At 46.0% G+C, this 20,574-nt stretch overlaps 1 protein-coding gene across 3 annotated transcripts in view; it reads left to right on the top strand.

The window, feature by feature from the left end:
- TTC6 (tetratricopeptide repeat domain 6) overlaps positions 1 to 20,574 on the top strand; it is a 1,585,904-nt gene that overhangs the window by 458,144 nt on the left and 1,107,186 nt on the right. For all 3 annotated transcript variants that reach the window (XM_078659352.1, XM_078659351.1, XM_078659353.1), the window contains exon 17: positions 19,221 to 19,341. In XM_078659352.1, coding sequence (XP_078515478.1) covers positions 19,221 to 19,341 — 121 coding nt within the window. The remainder of the gene's footprint in view (positions 1 to 19,220; positions 19,342 to 20,574) is intronic.

Below are 20,574 nucleotides of genomic sequence, written 5' to 3'. Positions count from 1 at the left end.
AAGTTTTAAAATCATTCTAGCAATTGAATCATCTTAGCATTAAAATTACTTCTGTTATCACTGCAGATCAAACGGGACAATCCGAAATGAGGAAATAACTCCTTTAGGAGTACCTTTGCAGTTGTAACAGCAGTATTGTCTTTAGTCGGATAAGCCTCGATCCATTTACTGAATGCACAGAGACCCACCAAAACATACTTCAAATTATTGCACCTATCTAATTCAATATAGTCCATCTGGAGCACCTCAAAGGTGGGTAAGGCAAAATTACCGGGTGTTGTAGGAGTACGCTTCCCAGGAATGTACATCATGCACACCATGCAGTACTTCACTAAATGTGCAGCTGTTTTTGAAATGTTATTATTCTGCCATACAGGGTCTAACAACTTGCAAATACCTTCAGCACTAATATGGGCCTGGCCATGGGCCATCGTGACTACAGGAAGAACATATGCATCTGGCAACATCCTACTCTGCGTCCCTGACTTATCAATCCAACATCCCTCGCTGTTCAACTGTGCCGTACTTTATTGCCTCACTGCTAATTCTTCTATTGTGGCCTCACTTTGTATTTCTTTCACATTCTCAAGTGTGTCCTCAAATATGGTAACTTCAGGCGCTCACCTAGCGGGACCTGCTCCAAACATCCTTTTAATTTTAGTCTGGGTAGTTTCCTTAGCTGTCTGATGTGCAAAAGCATTTCCCTTACCTACAACATCAGTAACTTTCCGGTTGGCACTACACTTTACTTTGGCCAATTTCTTAGGAAGTATCAAAGCAGACAAAAACCTCAATATGTGGTGTCTATGCTGAATCTTTGTGCTATGCGGAGTAAGGAACCCTCTCTTTATCCATAGCGACGTCGCTTTTGATCCTTCGATGTCGGCTCTTCCTATCATTGTGAAGCAGAATTCACCAAGCGTTGGATTGTTCACCCACTAATAGGGAACGTGAGCTGGGTTTAGACCATCGTTAGACAGGTTAGTTGTACCCTACTGATGACAACCAGTCCCTCACTCAATTCGCAAGCTTGTATTAAGGCAACAAGCTCAGCAGCTTGGGCCGACTGATAAGGAACTTGTGATGTCTCAACTACTGTATGTGGTGATAGTATACACAGCAGTTGTAGTACCCTCTGATAATTTAAAACAAAAGCCATCAACATATAGTTCCCCTTGTGGGTCAAATAAGGGAACATCAGTCAAGTCTATCCGTCCTTTCGTCTCTTCTTCCGTCCATGAGATACAGTCATGTTTATCAATCTCATCCCTCTCAGAAAGGAAAGACAGTAATGTGGCTGGATTCAGAGTGGCACATCCTTTTATCGTGATGTGTTTTGCAAACAATATCAATTCACAGCCAGTCAGACGTGCACTGGTGAGGCGCTGTGTCTTTGTCTTATTCAAAAGTGTATCCACAGCATGGGGTACCATGACTGTAAGGTCAGTATCAAGTACTAGTCCAGCCTATTGTCTTATCAAGACTTCCACAGCCGCGACCGCTCTTAGACAGTTTGGGAGGGCTCTTGTGGCAGGGTCAAGAACAGCAGAGAAATAAGCACATGGCCGTTGCTTATCTCCCAATTTTTGTGTTAGGACAGCAAGCACGCAACCAGCCATCTCATGGATGAACAATTCAAACGACGTGTTATAATTGGGGGTGCCGAGTACTGGAGCTGAACAAAGCTCAGTTTTCAATTGCTCAAAAGACTGCTGACATTCAGGCGTCCAAGGCAACGGTTCATACACGTCTTTAGTGGTTAGCAGAAGCAAAGGTTTAATTAGTAAAGAGTAGTTAGGTATCCACTGCTGGCATTAGTAAGTGATACATATGAAAGCGCACACATCTTTCTGAGCCTGTGGGAAGGGTATTTTAACAATGGTACTGAAGCGCTCAGGGGTCAGTCTCCTACCCTCCTTCGACAGTAGGTGACCTATGTAGGTGACCTCCTGTTGACAATACTGACATTTAGAAAGGGGCACCTTATGTCCATGTTGGGCCAAATTTAACGGTACTATCTCTATAACCCTGCTCAGTGTCAGAAGCTATAAGGTGGTCATCAACATACTGCACCAATACATTAGCTGTAGGAAGCGAAAGAGAATCCAATTGACCTTTCAGAGCCTGACTATAAATGCTTGGACTCTCTGTTTAGCCCTGAGGACCTCGACAGAACAGAACCTAAAGCTCCTACCAGCTAGGGTGAACCCAAACAGATTATCTGCTATCTGGATGAATAGGAATACTGAGCAACGTATGTTTCAAATCAATGACAGAAAAGAATTTAGCAGAATAAGGAATAATTTTCTAAAGAGTTGTAATGTCAGGGACCACTGGAAACTGGGGAACCACTATTTTATTAACTTTGCGCAAATCAATCATAAAATAAAAAACATCTTCATGATCATCAAGAGAACCTGAGGGCGTCCGTTTAAGAATTGGAAGTATAGGGCTATTACAAATATTAACAGTTGTCTCCTCAACCACTCCTTTCTTAATCATATCCGGTATAATTTTAATAAGGCTCGCTCTCCTGCCTGCAGTATGTTATACTGAGGGATACTGTGAAGATCCACTCCAACGCAGTAAGTGAAGATGATTATCTTTATTGGTAAGATGCAATAACGGGTACCTCCAGCTCTTTCTTCCAGCTTCACAGCTCCAACTCCTTCTTACTTCAAAGAGTAACATTCCATCCTGGCAACAAGCCTTACATTCCACTTCCACTAAGAAGACTCCACAGATACGAGGTAAAATAGCACTATCCTTAACCTGTATCGAAATCGACAATATCTGCAACAGTCCCACATCTGTGTTGCCTGTCGTCCACAGAGTGGGTGGCACATCTTTAAATTCAACAGGAAGGGGCGCATCTTTGGACAAACACTGTTTAGCGTGCATTACATCTGGACCCATTGTCATATTGACACCCGCCAGAGAACAATAAATCGTAGCATGCCATTTTTTCAACAAATCCAAACCAATCAAATTCTCACTGCAATTAGATGTCAGTAAAAATGGTGAATCCACAGTAAAAGGACCAATGGTCAATGCAAGGGGTCTTGAAATGGGGCTTACGACCGGTTCACCAGAGAAACCTTCCGAAACATTATTATGGCCAGACAGAGTCGCCCCAGGTACCAAACAACAAGCAATAGCACTGTTCATCGCACCTGTATCCACCAGAAACTTCTTAGCCGAGCCATACAAATCCACAGAAACACAAGGACCGCGCTGATCTACAAGTATTGAAACTGGTCCCTCACTCTGTCCCTGGCGGTCCTAGCTATAAGACATTCCGGTCACCTCATCTAGGTTAAAATCATCATGATATTTCTGTCCCTCACAAGGGTGATTAAAGTAATTAATATCTGAATGACCCTGTGAGGCAGCAGCATTCTGTGCCCTATCAGCCCCACCAGTTCCACGACCCCATCCACGAAAACCTCATCCTCTAGGGACCGCCACCTTCTGCAAAAGCACGGGACACTCACTACTCCAGTGACCCTCCTCCTGACAGTACACGCACTGATTTGGCTCCAAAGGCATCATATGCAGCTGCTTAATGGTGCGTGGAAGCTGTCGGGCAGGACAACCACTTCCTCTGTCATTCCCTCTAAAATCCTGTTGCAACAACACCTTTGTCTTTAAATCCTTATGCTTTTTCTCTGTCCTCTCCTTTTCCTCGATATCCCTATACTCGTAATACTGTGCCATATTCAAAATAACAGAAGGGGAAGAGGTGGACCAAGTGCTTTCAGAAGCCAGCAATGGAGTCTCAAACTCAGGAAGCAAGTTGAAAACAAATCTATTAACAAACAACCGAACACCTCCCTCAATAGACAAATCCTTCCCACTGTAATCCAGAAATACACCCTCGAACCAAGGGAACAAATCAGACAAACTCTCATCTTTCTTTTGTCGACAAGCCGTTAACTTGTCTCAATCAACTTTCCTCAGTGGAATAAGAAAATGCATATACGTGATAATGCGGCCTGGCAAAGCAATTTTCTCTGCTCTGGGCATATCACCTGGTTTCCTTTCCTGATCCCATACTTTAATTTGGTCCCCTGTAGCCCCCAATCTCCGCAACATGATCTTGAGTATGAACCTGTCTCAATTTATTTTATTATGTTTTGGCTCTCGATAAGGGCCACATAAAATTCACAATACAAATTACAAACAGAAAAAAAAAAAGAAAAGAAAGAATTCAATCACACATACGAAACTAATTGCATCCATTGACAAATAGACACGAGAAAACAATGTCAGACCTCTCCAAACTCCTTAATAAATAGCTAAAAAACCTTTAAAAAAGTTAAAAATGTGGAAGCAAAACATTTCATTTGGAGGACAGTATAGAAATTGTAAAAAAATATTCACATCAGAAATACCCAGTTGGAGACATATTGGTTTTAACCATTTAAACCGCAATGGGCGAAGTGCAGGACAAATCAGCAAGACATGCATACGATCCTGAAAACTCAAGTTACAAAAATTGCACATAGAAGAGGTTCCATACCATTTGGATAAAAGTAAATTTAGGGGCAATAGATCATATCGTAAAAGAAACCATAATCTATGAACACCATGTGGCATATTCCATGTGGCATAGGGTTGGGCCAACTTCATAGAATAAGAATTAAGGAGGAGGTCACAACCCCCTTTTTCTTGTATTGTATTCTTATCTGTTTGAAAACATAGTTCCCACGATGCCTGTTTTAGCAGGAGTTTTAGCTGTGTCGATGAGTGAAGGAATAAAACACTTTCATCTAGCTTTAAAAGTGACACAGCTCTTCTAAAGTTCCTTACTAATCGTGAGAACTCTTTGAAGTTGCCCAGCAATTCATTTTTAAGGAGGGCTCTCATCGACCCTGATTCGGCTCTAGCCAAGCAAACCACCCATCTTACCAGGGCACATAGTCCCTGAACCCAGCTGCTCCTGAGACCGAAATCAAGCCTACATGCGGCCAAAGAACACGAGGTGTTAAGGGTAGATAGGGATCTTAAGAGTTTCCCTTCAATTTTATTAAAAAAATCCCAGTGCTTCAGCTCTATAAGTTCTATGCCATATAATATCGTAGGAGGAATCTTTGCCCTATACACCTCAAGTAAACAGGCGAAGTGTCTCTTTCCAGTGGCAAGATAGAGGGAATTTAAACCTTTGCCATGCGCGAGGGCTTTACGTGAACTATGCTCGATATGGAGCCTCTCACTCAAATTGGCCGCAATTATTTTACCCAAAAAGGTATAGGATTTAACAACCTCTAATTTCTGGCCACCAATAAACCATCCAAAGTTTTCAGAACGGCACTTCTTTTTCCCGGCAATACACATAATTTTACTTTTAGATGTATTAATCTTCATACAATGGGAATCAGCAAAAACATGTAGAGCTTGCAGCCGATTAGCGAGACCTTTGGGAGTTAAATCTAAAACAAGAATATCATCGGCATACATAAGACAAGAGATAGGGGTCCCCCCTACCACCAGAGCTATACCCACACAAGCTGTCAAGGAAGCAGGAAGGTCTACAGTGTATAGGGAGAACAATAGTGGGGCCAGAAGACAGCCTTGTTTAAGGCCGTTCAAAGATGGAATTCTATGCGAAAGTCCCCTTTCGCCCCCTTGGAGAACACTACACCATGTTTCCGTATGGAGAACACGCAAAAGATCCAATAGATATAATGGTAAACCAAGGGCTGCTAACTTTCTCCACAGCGTTCGACGATCAACTTTATCGAACGCCGTGGAGAAATCGATAAACGCAGCAAACACCACCCCCCCTCTCACATGTGTATATTTATCAGTAATCACATGTAGGGTGGTGAGATTGTCTAATGTACCTTGACCCCTACGGAATCCAGTTTGTTCAAATGGTAGAATATTATTCTCCTCGATCCAATTGTCAAGTAAAATTAAAATACATTTAGCGAAAACCTTTCCAACTGAGTCGAGGAGAGCAATCAGACGGTAGTTCATGGGGCTATCCCTAGCTCCCTTCTTAAAAATAGGGACCAATATACTTCCCCTCCAAGAGGCAGGGACCTTTTTAGTATCAAAGCAGGATTTAAACAATGGGCAAAGAATCTTACTCCATAGTAATGGATCCTGCTTCAGAACCGTCATAGGGAATTCGTCAGGTCCCATTGCACCGGACGAGCGCATGTTCTTTATGGCCATTTCTATTGTTTTCTCTGTAGGATAATTAATCGGACCCTCAGATGTTAAGTCAGGGTCACTATCTACAGCCGATGTTACGTTCCCTGCATACAGCTTCCGCATATAAGAGGACCATACCTGTTCAGAAATAGGGATGGGAAGAGGGCTCGTTCTAGTGCCGCATCCCTTCCCAACTATGGACCAAAAATCTCTAGCTTTGCCATGTGCAACTGCCTCCCGCAAGTTTATCCATACTGAGTCTTCCTTCTCCTTTTTCAGTCTCGCTTTTAATCTGGTTCTCCTTCTTTTTAACCTCGCTATTTCTTTAGCTAGTTCACCTGATCTACCTAAGAATTGCACTCGCACTACTTTATTTATTTCCTTATTCAGGATGCGCAATGCACTAGGAAAAAATACCTTTTTCCCTGAACCACTAACCTTTTTTACATCTAGAGTGATCTTCCTCATTAATTTTTCAAAGTTAGCAATTTCGGAACCATACCAATCATTTAGTTATAATATAGTTTTGCATAAAATATCATGCACACCTCTAATGGCAGTTGGGTTCCAAAAACATCTACCCCGAAGATCCATGGAAGGTAACATCATTGTTATTGAGAGACCAAGACTCAGTGGGTGGAGGTTTTAGAGAAAGAGTTATGGTAATTATGCTATGATCACTTAAGGATGTAGGGGCTATCATAAGATCCTGGACACATGGAAAAATGTCATAATCTGAGATCACATAGTCAAGAATAGAGGCACTGAAAGGTGACCTATGAGTGAATTTCGCGGGCACATCAGAGGGGAATCTCCCATTTAAAATGAGCCCCTCAACTGCCGATAATTCCTCCAGCAGAATCTTCCCTCTTTTATTAGTTATTATTTTGTCTGGAAAGAGGGATTGTGGAATAAAGTAAGCCTCTTCTTTGGGTTTATTTCTAAATAGATTTAAACTAGCATTAGAAATTTTGCAGTTCAAATCTCCAACTAGGATAACTTCGGGTGGAGAAGAAACATTTTTAATCTGTCCAATATACTGAAATACATGCTTCAATAAAATATTATAACGCTCTTCAGGAGGGATATACACATTAATAATTACGACATCAGACTTATTTGGAGAGCTGGGGAGATTTGCTATTGTTATAGCTTGAAAAAGATTACTTGAATCAATATAATGCGAGAATCTCCAACGCAGTTTGTTAGTTAACAAGCAAGCAATTCCCCCTTTAGCATGACCTTTCCTGGATGGGGCAGCCGGTGCTTCCAACACATAGTAATCCTTCCCTACATAGATATTATCAGTGCACCATGTTTCTTGGATGCAGATCACATTTGCTCCCAGCGAGAATAAAAAATCAAGCTTCTCTGGACTACTATGTATCCCCGCTGCATTCCAGGAAATAATTTTCAATTGATTATTAAAGATGATGGAATAATTTGGAGTTATCTGTGCTCTTAGTTGCAAGGGCACTATGCAACCAATTCCACCGATGATTGTCCTCTGATGGCGAAGAGTTCTGGATTAGTGGAGGAGGCAGTGCCTGAGAGACCGAACGTTTCCCCTTAGAGACCCAAATCTTTAGATCTTTAAACGGAGAAGAAGCCCCATCTAGCTTATCACCCTTTTTGGTCATCCCGTGGGGAGAAGAGGAATTACCAGAACTAAAAATAGGCAAAACATCTATACCTCTACATTGGAAATTCTCCGCTTGGTGTAATATCAAATTTACAATAATTTTAGAATAAAATTTGACTCTTATACTTGTTACACTATCTCCACCTAACAAAGAAACTAACTCAATATCACTTGATTGAATGAGGTGAAGACTTTCCAAGTCACTGAAACATTTAAGCAGCCATGATCTATTTAAGGGCAAATTCACATCAAATAGAGGGAAAAAGTCCAAAACCAAAGTGTCCACATAAGACATTGATATTTTTGCCTGGGAAGAGCGGAGTGGGCCTACACCGACCCCGTCCATAGGAGCAAAAGAAGGAGCCAAAGGGTTGAGAGCCCCCATTTCGACCGGAATAATGCTCCCTGTCTCTACCATAGGAGGGGCAGTCAGACCATGTCCACCCCTCTGAGGCAAATCTTCCACAGTCATAGGCAGAGTATTACAGTTGATCTCCGGACCATAATATGGATGGCGGGATTCACTTGCCAATTTTGTGGTCACCAGGTTAGAGTCAATTGCATTCTCTTCATTATCAATTAGAACGATAGAATTTTGGAAGATTATCCGCCTTTGTCTTTTCTTCCTGTATTTGCGCACAGGTTTCCTTTTTTCCCTTTGTCATTTCTATGTTTGCAGCTTTTTTCTGTTATTTCTTGATCATCATCGTGTTGCCCTTTTTTTTCAGGGTTGAAAATTGGAAATAATTCCTGTGCTACTATACAGACTGAAACAGACAGATTTTCTTCCTCTATTTCAAGATCAGAGTTCTTTACACAATTATTCGCCGCTGAAACTGACAGGGCCGTAGCGTTATTTTCTTGAACTATTACTGGTGGCTTTGTACCAACATTCTCTGCAGGCGCATTTACATTCCCCGTTACCAAGCTAGTATCGGCCGCGGTGGAAGGGGCACTCCTCATTTCAGGAGCCTTTTGCAGCATTGCATTCAATATTTTAGTAACAGAATCCAAGATACAGTCCGAACTGCCCACAGATTTGCGCAAAAGACATAATATAGAGGATAACAGATGTTCGAGGGCAATCAGAGATTCCGATATAGGTTCTTCGCCAGTAGCAGCAGAAGGACAAATTCCAGATAGATTGAGCTCAGGGGTCATAGAAACGTTTAACAACGCGGACATATCCTGCACATTTATGGAAGGAGTGCTACTATATAACAATAACCCAGATGGGGTGGCACCCACTGGTGGCTTGATGACTTCTGAAGATTTCAAACTTCCTGCATTCACATAGCGGCCACAAAGTTCGAGGTCAATGGATGACAAAGAGGAATCTCCACCTGACCTAACATACGAAGTAGAAGCCTGTGGCGCTGGGGAATTTTTAGCTTGTTTTCCTTCCATAGAATGAACATGAAGCCCAATAGCACCATCATCTTCGGGATGTACAGGGCTGGTCCTCGCAGTGGTTTCTATTTGGAATGGGTCAGACATTATTGAAAGGGAGACCGAATTATCAACCACTTGAGATGGGCCAACCTGTGCGATAGAAAGTGAGCCATCATTTGCAGCAACAGATACTTTCTTATCCACTGCTTTTTCCCACAGGTCGAAAAGCTAACATTGTCCCTTTAGTGAAGGATTATTCACTGATTTGTTTCTTAGGGGATTAGATTTTGTTTTTGCGCAGGTCCTTCCCCCCACTAATCTCCCGGAGCGAAGTTTCTTTGTCATCCTCTAAGATAATATTCCAAAGGGTCTCGTCGATGGAAGAAAGTGTATCCACTGAAATTATGATTAAAAATTAAATGAGCAATAAAATAGTTTTGAATATGGAGAGAAGAGATCAATTGTCCTCCGGTCAAAGTCAATGGAGACAAAAGGTTTTCTTTAACTTCTCGAATTAACACTTTGTTTTAAACACAACACGTATATTTATAAGTGAAAATGGAAATAACCGGGCCCAACCCAGCCTACCTCAGTCACCGAGGGCCACAGAGGGCCCGCCCTTTGCCCGGGCTTAGCCCCGGGCGCTCCCGCGACGCGGGGGTGACGCCTCTTTTCAGCGCCGCCTGGCGCGCTCTGGGGCCGGGATTCCTGCCACTAGGTCAGGCGGGAAATGTAGTCGCCCGTCCAATGCCCCCCTCTGCTCGGCGGCCGCGAGGAAGGTGAAAGCGGTGGCGAGAGGGGGACAAACAGCAGACCCAGCCATGGAGGGGAAAGAGGCCAACAGCGTCCTCAGGAGGTAAGGGTCACAGAAGGTTTCCACAGCGTCACCCGCTCCACCGGGGTGACGCCTCTTTTCAGCGCCGCCTGGCGCGCTCTGGGGCCGGGATTCCCGCCGCTAGGTCAGGCGGGAAATGTAGTCGCCCGTCCAATGCCCCCCTCTGCTCGGCGGCCGCGAGGAAGGCGAAAGCGGCGGCGAGAGGGGGACAAACAGCAGACCCAGCCACGGAGGGGAAAGAGGCCAACAGCGTCCTCAGGAGGTAAGGGTCACAGAAGGTTTCCACAGCGTCACCTGTCTCCAAATATCAACTGGAACAAGAATACCAAAAAACATTTCAATATCAGCAACAGTAATTTCTTTATAATATGAGGTTGGATTTTTCCTAGGATCAGGCAAATGAGACAAAACTTCAATTCATTTCCACGAAGTATAAACCCATTGTTCTTGAAAACGGGCTGCCACACCTGCACAAGTGACATTTCCTCACCCGTCTGTTAACTCCGGTATTTCTGGGTGATAGATAGTATGAACCTCTCTCATAGGAAACTGGGACCCCATGGGGGGACTCTTCTCAAGTAGCCAACCCTTGTAAGCAATCAATGTCGTAACACTGCCACAAACTTGTCCAGGCTCCATATTACTAACACATACAGTATTCTTAATATCATATAAAACTTGTGGTGCAACATCCTTGAAACATCACTCCCAAAGATTAACAAGCTTAGCTGACATATGCTTAAGGGCATGCTGTTGTACAAAGGGCTCATAATCTTTCATCACACTCCAAACATCTTCCACACTGTAAATGGGATTATGACCACACTGCGCAGCCTGATTAGCCACTATCTGTTTTCCTTCATCCCCCACTTAAGACTGCACATACGGACCCATTCGCTCTGTAAACTTTGTCCAGTCTCCATCCCCAAAGCAGCGCACTGACGGGCCAACACTCAAAGAAACCAGAGGATGAAAAAACAAAAAAGGAGAAGCAACAGAAGTGCCAGGTACAATCGTCACTGGCGAATGCACTGCAGGAGAAAGAGCTAGAGACAGTGTGACTGAAACAATAGGTGTGAGAGGGGTGCTAACAGTCACAGTTACCATGGACGGCGGAGGCAAAGAAGGAGGAGAAGGATCCAAAGCCGTCGCGACAACAGCAATAGATACAGGGATAGTGGAAACAGCTGTAACAGGCGGCTGTGATGACACAGGAACAGTAGGATATATCCTTTGCGGGGCATATGGAGTTGGGGGTCGATTATCTAATAGCGCCTCCACAAAAGTATCGTCTTCCTCCTTAGCTATATAAGACTTATCAATTTGCAACCAAAATCTCCTGTCTGCCCGCTCAATTTCTAACTCCTGTTTCTCTTTATCATGAGCTACAGCTTTCTGAGTCAGTGTTTGCATTCTCCACTTTTTTGCGTCCGATCCATCTTTAATCGCCTCTGTCGGACCTCCTTCTGCCAAGTTCTAAGGGAATAGAACATTGGCTGCCTACTTGTTTTCTTAAACAACTGTTCCTGCAAAAACCCAATCTTTTGCTCATTAAAAGTGCCCGTCAGAGGCCACTGCATCTTGGCATTGCCCCTCGAATATTTGTGCCATAACGCACTAAACATAATAGGGCCAAGACCACGTTTCACATACGCATCAACCTTTGGAGTGCCTTCTGGAGGCGCTGGCTGACTTTCCTCCAATCGAGCATCAGCAGAACAATGACAGCACAAGGAAATCTATTTACTAACACTAGGCATTCTGAAAAGAAAACAAGTTCACTATTTTATGCCTAGCAAAACAATTGCAATTGTTTTTATCTGAAAGACGGCCCTTAGGCACTACCAAATACAAACCAAAATGGTACCATATCCACAAAGAACCAAAACAAACTCACCTGATATATGTAGGTCAAACAAATGTATTCTCCACTCACGGCTCGTCAGACCAAACGGTCAGATCCAAGGGTTTTGCCGTTCAGGACTCCATTCATGATGACCACTGTGCAAGACACCTTCCGGCGGGATAGAAGGGGAAGCTGCGAGTATTAGAAACTCTTTCGCGCAGCGTCCCTGATCTGTCTGTTCGACCCGACGATAGCCTTGACCTCCCCCCCTCCACGGAAGGTTATGGGCCACTTACCCCGTAGTTCCTGTTCGGGCGCCAACTGAAGGAAGTGGCCCGATTAGGGTCACCCTGGTCACTCACGACCGCCTCTCAGCCTTCCATACAAATGAAGGGTCAGTCAGACAGTGGAGAATACAAACTAATATATGTTTATTCAGACACACTCAAGCGGAGCCCAGTCTAAATCAAATCAAATCAGGTGTTTGTTAAGAGCGACTACTCACCCGAAAGGGTCTCAGGGCGCTGAGGGTGTGGGGGGGTTCGCAGGTTCCAGTCCATCAAGAAGGGGGTCCATTGAAGAGCCAGGTCTTGAGGTTTCTTATGAAGATGGGGAGCAATGTTATCTGTCTGAGGTGGAGCGGAAGGTCAATCCAGGCACTGGCCGCGCGGAAGGAGAAGGAGCGGTCTCCCGATCTGGTCTTTCTGGTGCAGGGTACCAAGGCGTAGGAGAGCTGGTCTGATCGTAGGGTCCTTTGGAGTGTGTGGAATTCAAATCGGCTGTACAGGTATTCTGGTCCGGTGTCGTGGAGGGCCTTGTGAGCGAGGGTTAGCATCTTGAAGGTGACTCTAGCTTTGATGGGGAGTCAGTGAAGTGTGCGCAGGTGCTGGGAGATGTGGCAGTGGCTTGGCAGGTTGAGGACCAGTCTTGCGGCAGCGTTTTGGATGTTCTGTATTTTGCGGGTGAGGTTTTTTGTTTATTCCGGCATAGAGTGCGTTGCTGTAGTCGAGCCTGCTGGAGACCAGGGTGTGAGTGAAGGTCTTTCTGTGTTCGAAGTAGATCCATTTGAAGGTCTTACGTAGGAGGCAGAGGGTGTGGAAACAGGAGGATGAGACGGAGTTGATCTGGCGGTCCATTTTGAGCTCTGAGTCCAGGATGATTCCCAGGTTGCGGGTGTGGTCTGTGGGGATGGGTGAGCCACCAGGTGTCGTTCCAGGCGTCTGGGTTTGGGCCCATGATGAATACTTCCGTTTTGTTTGTGTTTAGTTGTAGGCAGCTGTTTTTCATCCATTTGGCGACGGCTTCCATGCCTTCTCAAAAGTTGTGTCTGGCGGTGTTGGGTTCTTTGGATAGGGAGAGGATGAGTTGGGTGTCGTCTGCTTATGACACAATTTTGAGTCCATAGGTTCTGACGATGGGGGCGAGTGGAGCAATGTAGACGTTGAAGAGTGTAGGGCTGAGGGAGGACCCCTGGGGAACGCCGCAGGTGGTAGGTGTAGGGTCTGATAGAAAGGGGGGAGTCTGACCCGCTGCGTTCTGCCGGGGAGGAAGGAGAGTATCCAATCGAGGGCCTAGTCTTTGATCCCTGCGTCATGCAGTCTGTGTATTAGGGTGCGGTAAGAGACTGTGTCGAACTCCGCTGAGAGGTTGAGGAGGATGAGGGCTGCTGTTTCCCCTTTGTCCAGTAAGGTACGGATGTCGTCTGTTGCAGCAAGGAGGGTGTTTCCGTACTGTGTTTTTTTCTGAAGCTGGGTTGGGAGGAGTCGAGGATGTTGTGCTCTTCGATGAATGAGGTGAGTTGGCTGTTGATGGCTTTCTCAATGACTTTCGCTGGGAACGGGAGCAGGGAGATGGGTCTGTAGTTTTTGAGGTCGGTGGGGTCTGCCAAGGGTTTCTTTAGGAGGGGGTTGATCTCAGCGTGTTTCCAGTCGTCCGGGAACAAGGCGGTTGCCAGGGAGCGGTTGATGGTGTGGCAGAGCATGGGCGCAATGGCGTCGGCGGCTCTGTTGAAAATGTGGTGGGGGCAGGGGCCCAGGAGTAGATTGACTTCATCGTCTTCAGTGTGTCTTTGGTGGTAAGGGCTGTCCAGCTGTCGATCACTGGCTTCAGGGTGTCGGGTCGTTGGTGAGGGTTCAGTGTGTTGTTTGTCTTCATCAAAGTTGTCGTAGATGCTCTTGATTTTGTGGTGGAAAAAGGTGCTGAGTTTGTCGCTGAGGTCTTGTGAGGGAGGGATGTTGGTGGACTCGCTGGTGGGATGGGCAAACTCCTTGATGATGTTGAAGAGTTCTTTGCTGTTGTGTGCATGAGAGGAGATTCTGTCTTCAATCTCTTTTTTCTTCCTTTTTCTGTTGAGTTGGTGGTGGGCATTTGAGGCGGCTCTGAAGTTGTTGTGGGCTTCTGTGGATTTGGTGTTTCTCCAGCCCTTTTTGAGGCGTCAAGTGCGTCTGGACTCTCGAAGTTTGGTGGTGAACCTTCTAGCTTTCTGGGCACGGGTGTTGTTGTTTTTCTTGAGGGGGGCTACGGTGTTGGTGCTGTCGGAGATCCATCTGTGCAGGGTTCGGGCTGCGGTGTTGGGGTCGTCGTTTTCCACGATGGTTGGGGTGGAGTTGCTGAGTGATGAGGTTAGCTGGTCATCAGTGATTCTAGTCCAGTTTCTTCGTGGGAGCAGGTGCTGGTGTCTGTGGATGGTGGGTGTTATGAAGGTGAAGTGGATGCATCGATGGTCAGTCCATGGGAGTTTGGTGGTGTGGCTGAAGGTGATGGAGTTTCCTGTTGTGAAGAGGGGGTCGAGGGTGTGTCCTGCTGAGTGTGTGGGTTCGGTCATGATCTGGCAGAGACCAATGTTGTGGAGGTTGTCCAGGAGGGATGTGGTGCTGGGGTCCAGTTGGTTGTCGAGGTGGAATTTGAGGTCTCCCAGTAGCGTGTAGTTGGTGGACGCGATGGCATGCAGGGAGATGATGTCCGTGATGGAGTTGGCGAAAAGTCCGCGCGGTCTAGGGAGTCGGTAGATGAGGGTTCCACGGAGGGTGGAGATAGGGATGGCAAGTATCTTGAAGTGAAGGTGTTTCATCGGGTCTGTGGGCTCGTCGGGGAGTGTGCTCAGGTGGAGGGTGGTTTTGTGGATGATGGTGATTCGTCCTCCAGGGCGGGGGGGGGGGTGGTCCTTCCTGGAGATCTTGTATCCTTGGGGAATGGCAATGTCTGGTCCCAAGGTGGTGTTGGTCCAGGTTTCGGTAAAGAATGCTACGTCCAGGGTAGTGCTGTAGAGGAGGTCCCAAATTTCGGTGGCATGTTTGTGGAGGGATCAGATGTTGAGGAGGATGCATTGCAGGGTCTTCAATTTGGTTGTGTTCTTGCAGGCGGATTGCGCTCGGTCAGTGTTCTTGGCGGTGCTGCAGGTGTGCCGGCAGCGGTGACAGCTGAAGGGTCCGTGGGTGTCGGCTGGTGATGCTAGCTTGCATTTGTTGTTGTGGCCTGGGTTGGGAGTGTGGAGTGCCGCTGGGTCGTAGCGTTGGTGGTGCAGAGATCCCGGGTTCTTGGTGCTGGTTGCAGTCGGGTCGCAGACGGGCGCAGATGGGCTTGCCTTTGGCGCCCCGGCTGCCCGACCGCGTAGTGGCCGCCATTAGTAGGGGTCGGGGAGCGCTGGACAGCTGGGAGGCGGGAGCGGGGAGGGGAGCTGAATTGAGTCGGTGGTCGCACTGATCGTGCTGGGGGGAGGGGCCGCGGGGGCAGCAGCGGCGGGCAAAGAAAGGCAAATGGAAAAGGGCAAAAAGAGAGAGAAAAGTGCAAATAAGGCAGCAAAATTGCAAGAAAGAGTGGAGGAAAGACACAGACGACACAGGAGAGTGAAAAGGGGAGATGAGATGAGGGTAAAAATTGAGTGTAAAACGGAGGAAAGACACAGGAGATTGAAAGAGAGACCATGAAATGAGGGGAAAACGACATAAAATGGAGGTTAAGACTCATTAGGAGAGTGAAGGGGGGAGACAGAAGTGAGGAAAAAAACGAGTAAAAAAAATTAGAGAAAAAGCAGAGCAAGAGAATGGAGACAGAGGTCTACTGGACCACCAGGGATGAGGCGCAGGTGAAACCTGCTGGTGGAGGAGGGCCTCGAACACCAACACTCGAGAGTGCAGGGGCTCTGGGGCGCCTCACTTAATGGTGGAGCTGCGAGGGAGGGAGAGCAGTTTTACTGACAATGAGTCATTGCTCTTGCTTGCCTGTCCCCGCAGTGGCCGCCATTAAGTAGGGGTCGGGGAGGGCTGGACAGCTGGGAGGCAGAAGCGGGGAGGGAAGCTGGATTGGGCCGGTCGCACTGGTCATGCCGGGGGGAAGGGGCCACGGGGGCAGCAGCGGCGGGCAAAAACAGGCTAAAAAAGGCAAAAGGAAAAAGGCAAAAAGAGAGAGAAAAGTGCAAATAAGGCAGCAAAAGTGCAAGAAAGAGTGGAGGAAAGAAACAGAGGACACAGGAGAGTGAAAGGGAGAGATTAAGATGAGGGTAAAAAACGAGTGAAAAACAGAGGAAAGACACAGGAGGGTGAAAGAGAGAGCATGAAAATGAGGGGAAAACGACAGAAAATGGAGGTTAAGACCCAGAAGGAGAGTGAAGGCGGGAGATAGACGTGAGAGAAAAACCAAGTAAAAAAGGAGAGAAAAAGTGGAGCAAGAGAATGGAGACAGAGGTGCACTGGACCACCAGGGATGAGGCGCAGGTGAAACCTGCGGGTGGAGGAGGGCCTCGAACACCAACACTCGAGAGTGCAGGGGCTCGGGGAAGCCCTCACTTAATGGTGGAGCTGCGAGGGAGGGAGAGCAGTTTCACTGACAACGAATCAGTGGTCTTGCCCAGTCTTTTAGGAATGCTGCAGAGGGACTGACAATCAAAAGCATAGAGGTACATATTATACTATTCGTAACTGGATTAAAGCACGCCAATAATGGAATTTTCCACGCAGATGCAGCTAGACAGTGTAATGGAAAAAAGTTACGTTTGGATCCTCATATCGTACATTACCTCAGAAGCTCAAGGTTGTTTCTCCGTGCACCCGCCACTTGACAAGTGGGAGAGGACCTTTATCTGGTGGGAAGGTATGCAGCACATGAACAGAAAGAAACAAACAGAGGCTAGTTTCACTCACGCATCTAAAATGGCATCTAAATCCAAAATGGTGCAGCAAATGCTAACTTACATAAAGCAATGCATAAGCATGAATTTTCTATTCTAACACCCCCTCCAGGCTCTGTTGCACTCACAGCGGTGGCTGGATGGTGTTCACTCGCGCCGTGTTTTTGAGACGCCCTCTGTCAGTGCGGGTCCCTTGGCGGTGGATATACAGGAATCAGATGTAAGCCCCGGTGGAAGGGGCCCCCTGCTATCCCATCCGCCAGCCCAACGTCCTGGGCAAGGCCTCCCAGGTCACACAGCAGGCCCGCTCCCCGTGCCAATCTCCCCCTTGCTATGGGCAGCCTCGAGGTTGAGGCCACACGGATCGCAGCAGTCCTCCTCTGCCAATGGCCTCCCGGTGCAGAGGCAGACCACAGAAATGACATCAGTGGTGTCTCATCTGCTCAGCACTCTGGAGGATCACACCATCAGGTTAACCGGACGTGGATGGTGGAAAGACGATGCAAATCAAGAGTCTCCCAATGGAGTTCGGCTAAATTCCGCCTGCCATCTTGGCTAAGTTGGCCACGCCCCTCAACCCCCCTCGTCTGGTTGATGTATATCAAGGACTTAAGTTGCAGTCTAGATATCCCTGATTTTTTAGATAGCCCCAGTGGTTTGTCCACCTTCTTTTATGTGTGTCTTAAAAGAGGGAGTTTTCCATCCACGCCGTTCATCTAGAATGCGCAAAGAAGTCAGGAAGGCCTCTGGGAATGATTATACTTTGCACATTATTATCCCTCTGGTTGATTCAGATATGGTCTGGATCCCAATCAGCTTTCATAGACATGTGTTAACAAGTCTGAGATTTAATACTTTGCACTTTATGGTGGCTTTTCCAACACAGATTTTATATGATGTGATTTCTGCCCTTTGCATTTATTGTTCTTCTATAAATATTATGTTTCACCTCAACGTCTGTTCCTGTGGCCTATTAAGAAAGAGGCAAGCTGTAGGCAGTACAAGGAAGCCGCGATCTACAGTCAGTCTTTGCCTGCGATGCATATATGTGCGGTCGTTGTGAAGTTTTCACTGTGTTATTAAACTACAGAAATCGTTGTGATGATCTTCATGTTTTAATCAAGTTCATAGTTTTATTGGTATTCTTCTGTATACGTTTATTTTTCTGATTGCAAATGTTTTATTGTACTTTTATGGTCGATGTTTGCACCAGACTAAAGTAAGAGTTGACTTGATTGCATTATATACAAACATAAAGTGACAAAGAACAATTCGCTCACTGTGGAAAAAGCACTCCCCTCATCTAGAGCTAAGCACACACAATGATTTATGCCATGAAACAAAGTCAAAACGAGGGGCTTAGTCAATGTTTGTTGCACTGGAAGGTGATCGCATTGTGTCCAGAGGACTAGTAAAGGCAGCAGAGGCTGTGCTCAAAGACAGGCGCATTTGAAGGAACAGGGTCAGTTGAATCTCACTCCACAAAATGAGGTCCTCTTTCTATGATTCATTGAGTTACAATCATAATAGGCCTCGGTGATTCAGGAAAATATGGACAAAGATCTCACAGATTCCCCAAGATGACAGTGTCTTTAAATTATCCTTGCTAGCTGGAAGCTCCAAAGTATTCATGAACCAGTTCACTGTGGTTGCATTGCATGTCTATTAGTCCCTTTCTCCAATCCTCCCAGTACAGACCGTGAGGTTGTTACAGTACCTATGGGCTGTAGCTTTCCTTTCTGTTCTCAGACCTCAAGTACCTCAAGGTGTGAGTATTTGTCCAGCACTTCGCCTACCTGTGATTACCATATACTCTTGCATGGTCGTCGTTTGCTTGTGTATGCATCAGCTAAGAAGCTTGTAGACATCTTTAGACAATGTACAAAAACGTAAACCTTTCGGGCATGAAGTATTATGACTTCCTCTTTGAAAGTCACCTGAAGACCTAGGAGTGACTCTCTGTCTCTCACATAATGTAGGTATGCATGCCTGGGTATTGGCACAATGTGACCCTAGCTACAGGGCAAGGCAGTGCTTCCTATGTAGGGGCAGATGGCATCATTGTAGTTTGGGGATACAGCACTGTGGGTACCCAACTTTCTCCAACACTATCTTTGCACGTTGAGCTTAAGATGTGCCCCATATTCAGGATGTGTGAAGTCCTCTCCTCTCTTCTAAGAGCCTCAGTATTATTTTTTCATTTCCTTCTGTCTTTCAGTCCTAATTAATGACGGCTTTGAGAATCTCAACTCGTTCCTCCATCGTGGGATTCTTTATACAGATCTGAGTCTGTGGGATGAAGCCATATGTGACTTCGAGAGTGTTCTTGAGCTGGACAGGTGAGGAATGGCGACTAGGATATTGGCCTAGTCAAGGAGCCTGCTGCTCTCCATTTGGGCATTCACTGAGAGATCTATGAGCAAACTAGGTTGGAGGAGGGTGGCCCAGGGCACCTTCCCATTACTGCCTGGTAGGGCACTCAGATAAATGTCCATGAACAATTAAAAATGTGTGGAGCAATGGATTCATAGTGAGGGTGTAGTATTTACTCTTTCTGCTGCCTCAAACCATCTAGATGTGGTGAGAGGTTTAACTGGAGCAACCAGAGAGAGGGAAGGAGGTGTAGGGAAATAAGTCTGTAACGGGGTGGAGTGGGACCAGAAAGTGCTGGAGAGACCTTCACGTTGTGGTGGATTGAATGCAATGTGGTAGTATGGGCCATGAAGTGCAGAGGAACCAATCAATGGTGGTTAAATGTAAATCCGTATTTGTACAGCTCAAACTGCTCAACCTTATGGGTCTCAAGGCGCTGGGGGCATTTGTGGAAATTAAGTGAGCTATTGCCCAGAGTCACATGGTGCTAAGCGGAGCTGCCGCCGGAGCCGGGGATCGAACCGTGAACCCTGTGCTCCGAAGTCAGCTGCCCTGGCCACTGCACCACACCTCTCCACTCGTGTGTGGTGTGTGGTGATGCAGTGAAGAGGAGTGGAGTGTGCAAAGAGAGAGTTTATGGTTTGTGCATTATATGGACAGTTGGAAATATTGTGCATCGAGGGATGGATGGAGTGGGATGGATTAAGAGTGGATGGTGGATTCTCCAGTATTGGATCTCTTATATATTTATTTGATTGTTCATCCGAGCACTCGTTCAATATCACAAAGTCTTTGTGGTTTTCACCAATCCATTTAATATCCAAATCTTCAGTTGTATTCCAAATCATACATCCAAAATTTGATACGATGCAGCCAACACGTGTTTCGTCAGGTCTGTATGACCATTGACTTCCTCAGGGCTGCAACCCAAAATATCCACAATAAGTAACGATTTCTAAACACAATATTCACAATATATCCAAAATATATCCAACTCTCCATTAGGTTTTCTAGAGAGAAAAAAAGAGGATACATCCACAAACCATTTTCTATACAAAAATGCTCCATAGTAAGTGTTGAAAGAAAGAACATGTAAGCCAAAGTCGTGCTTGCATCAATAGTAACCTATACTTAAACATAGAGTAAAATCATGTAAAGAACTATCATTCTATTACAGTCATAGATCCTGGCTATGGGTC

Source organism: Lissotriton helveticus, chromosome 9, assembly GCF_964261635.1.
Source record: "Lissotriton helveticus chromosome 9, aLisHel1.1, whole genome shotgun sequence".
Taxonomy (NCBI): Eukaryota; Metazoa; Chordata; class Amphibia; order Caudata; family Salamandridae; genus Lissotriton; species Lissotriton helveticus.
The sequence above is the reverse complement of the archived record's forward strand: the minus strand, read 5'-3'. Positions and strand labels throughout refer to the sequence as shown.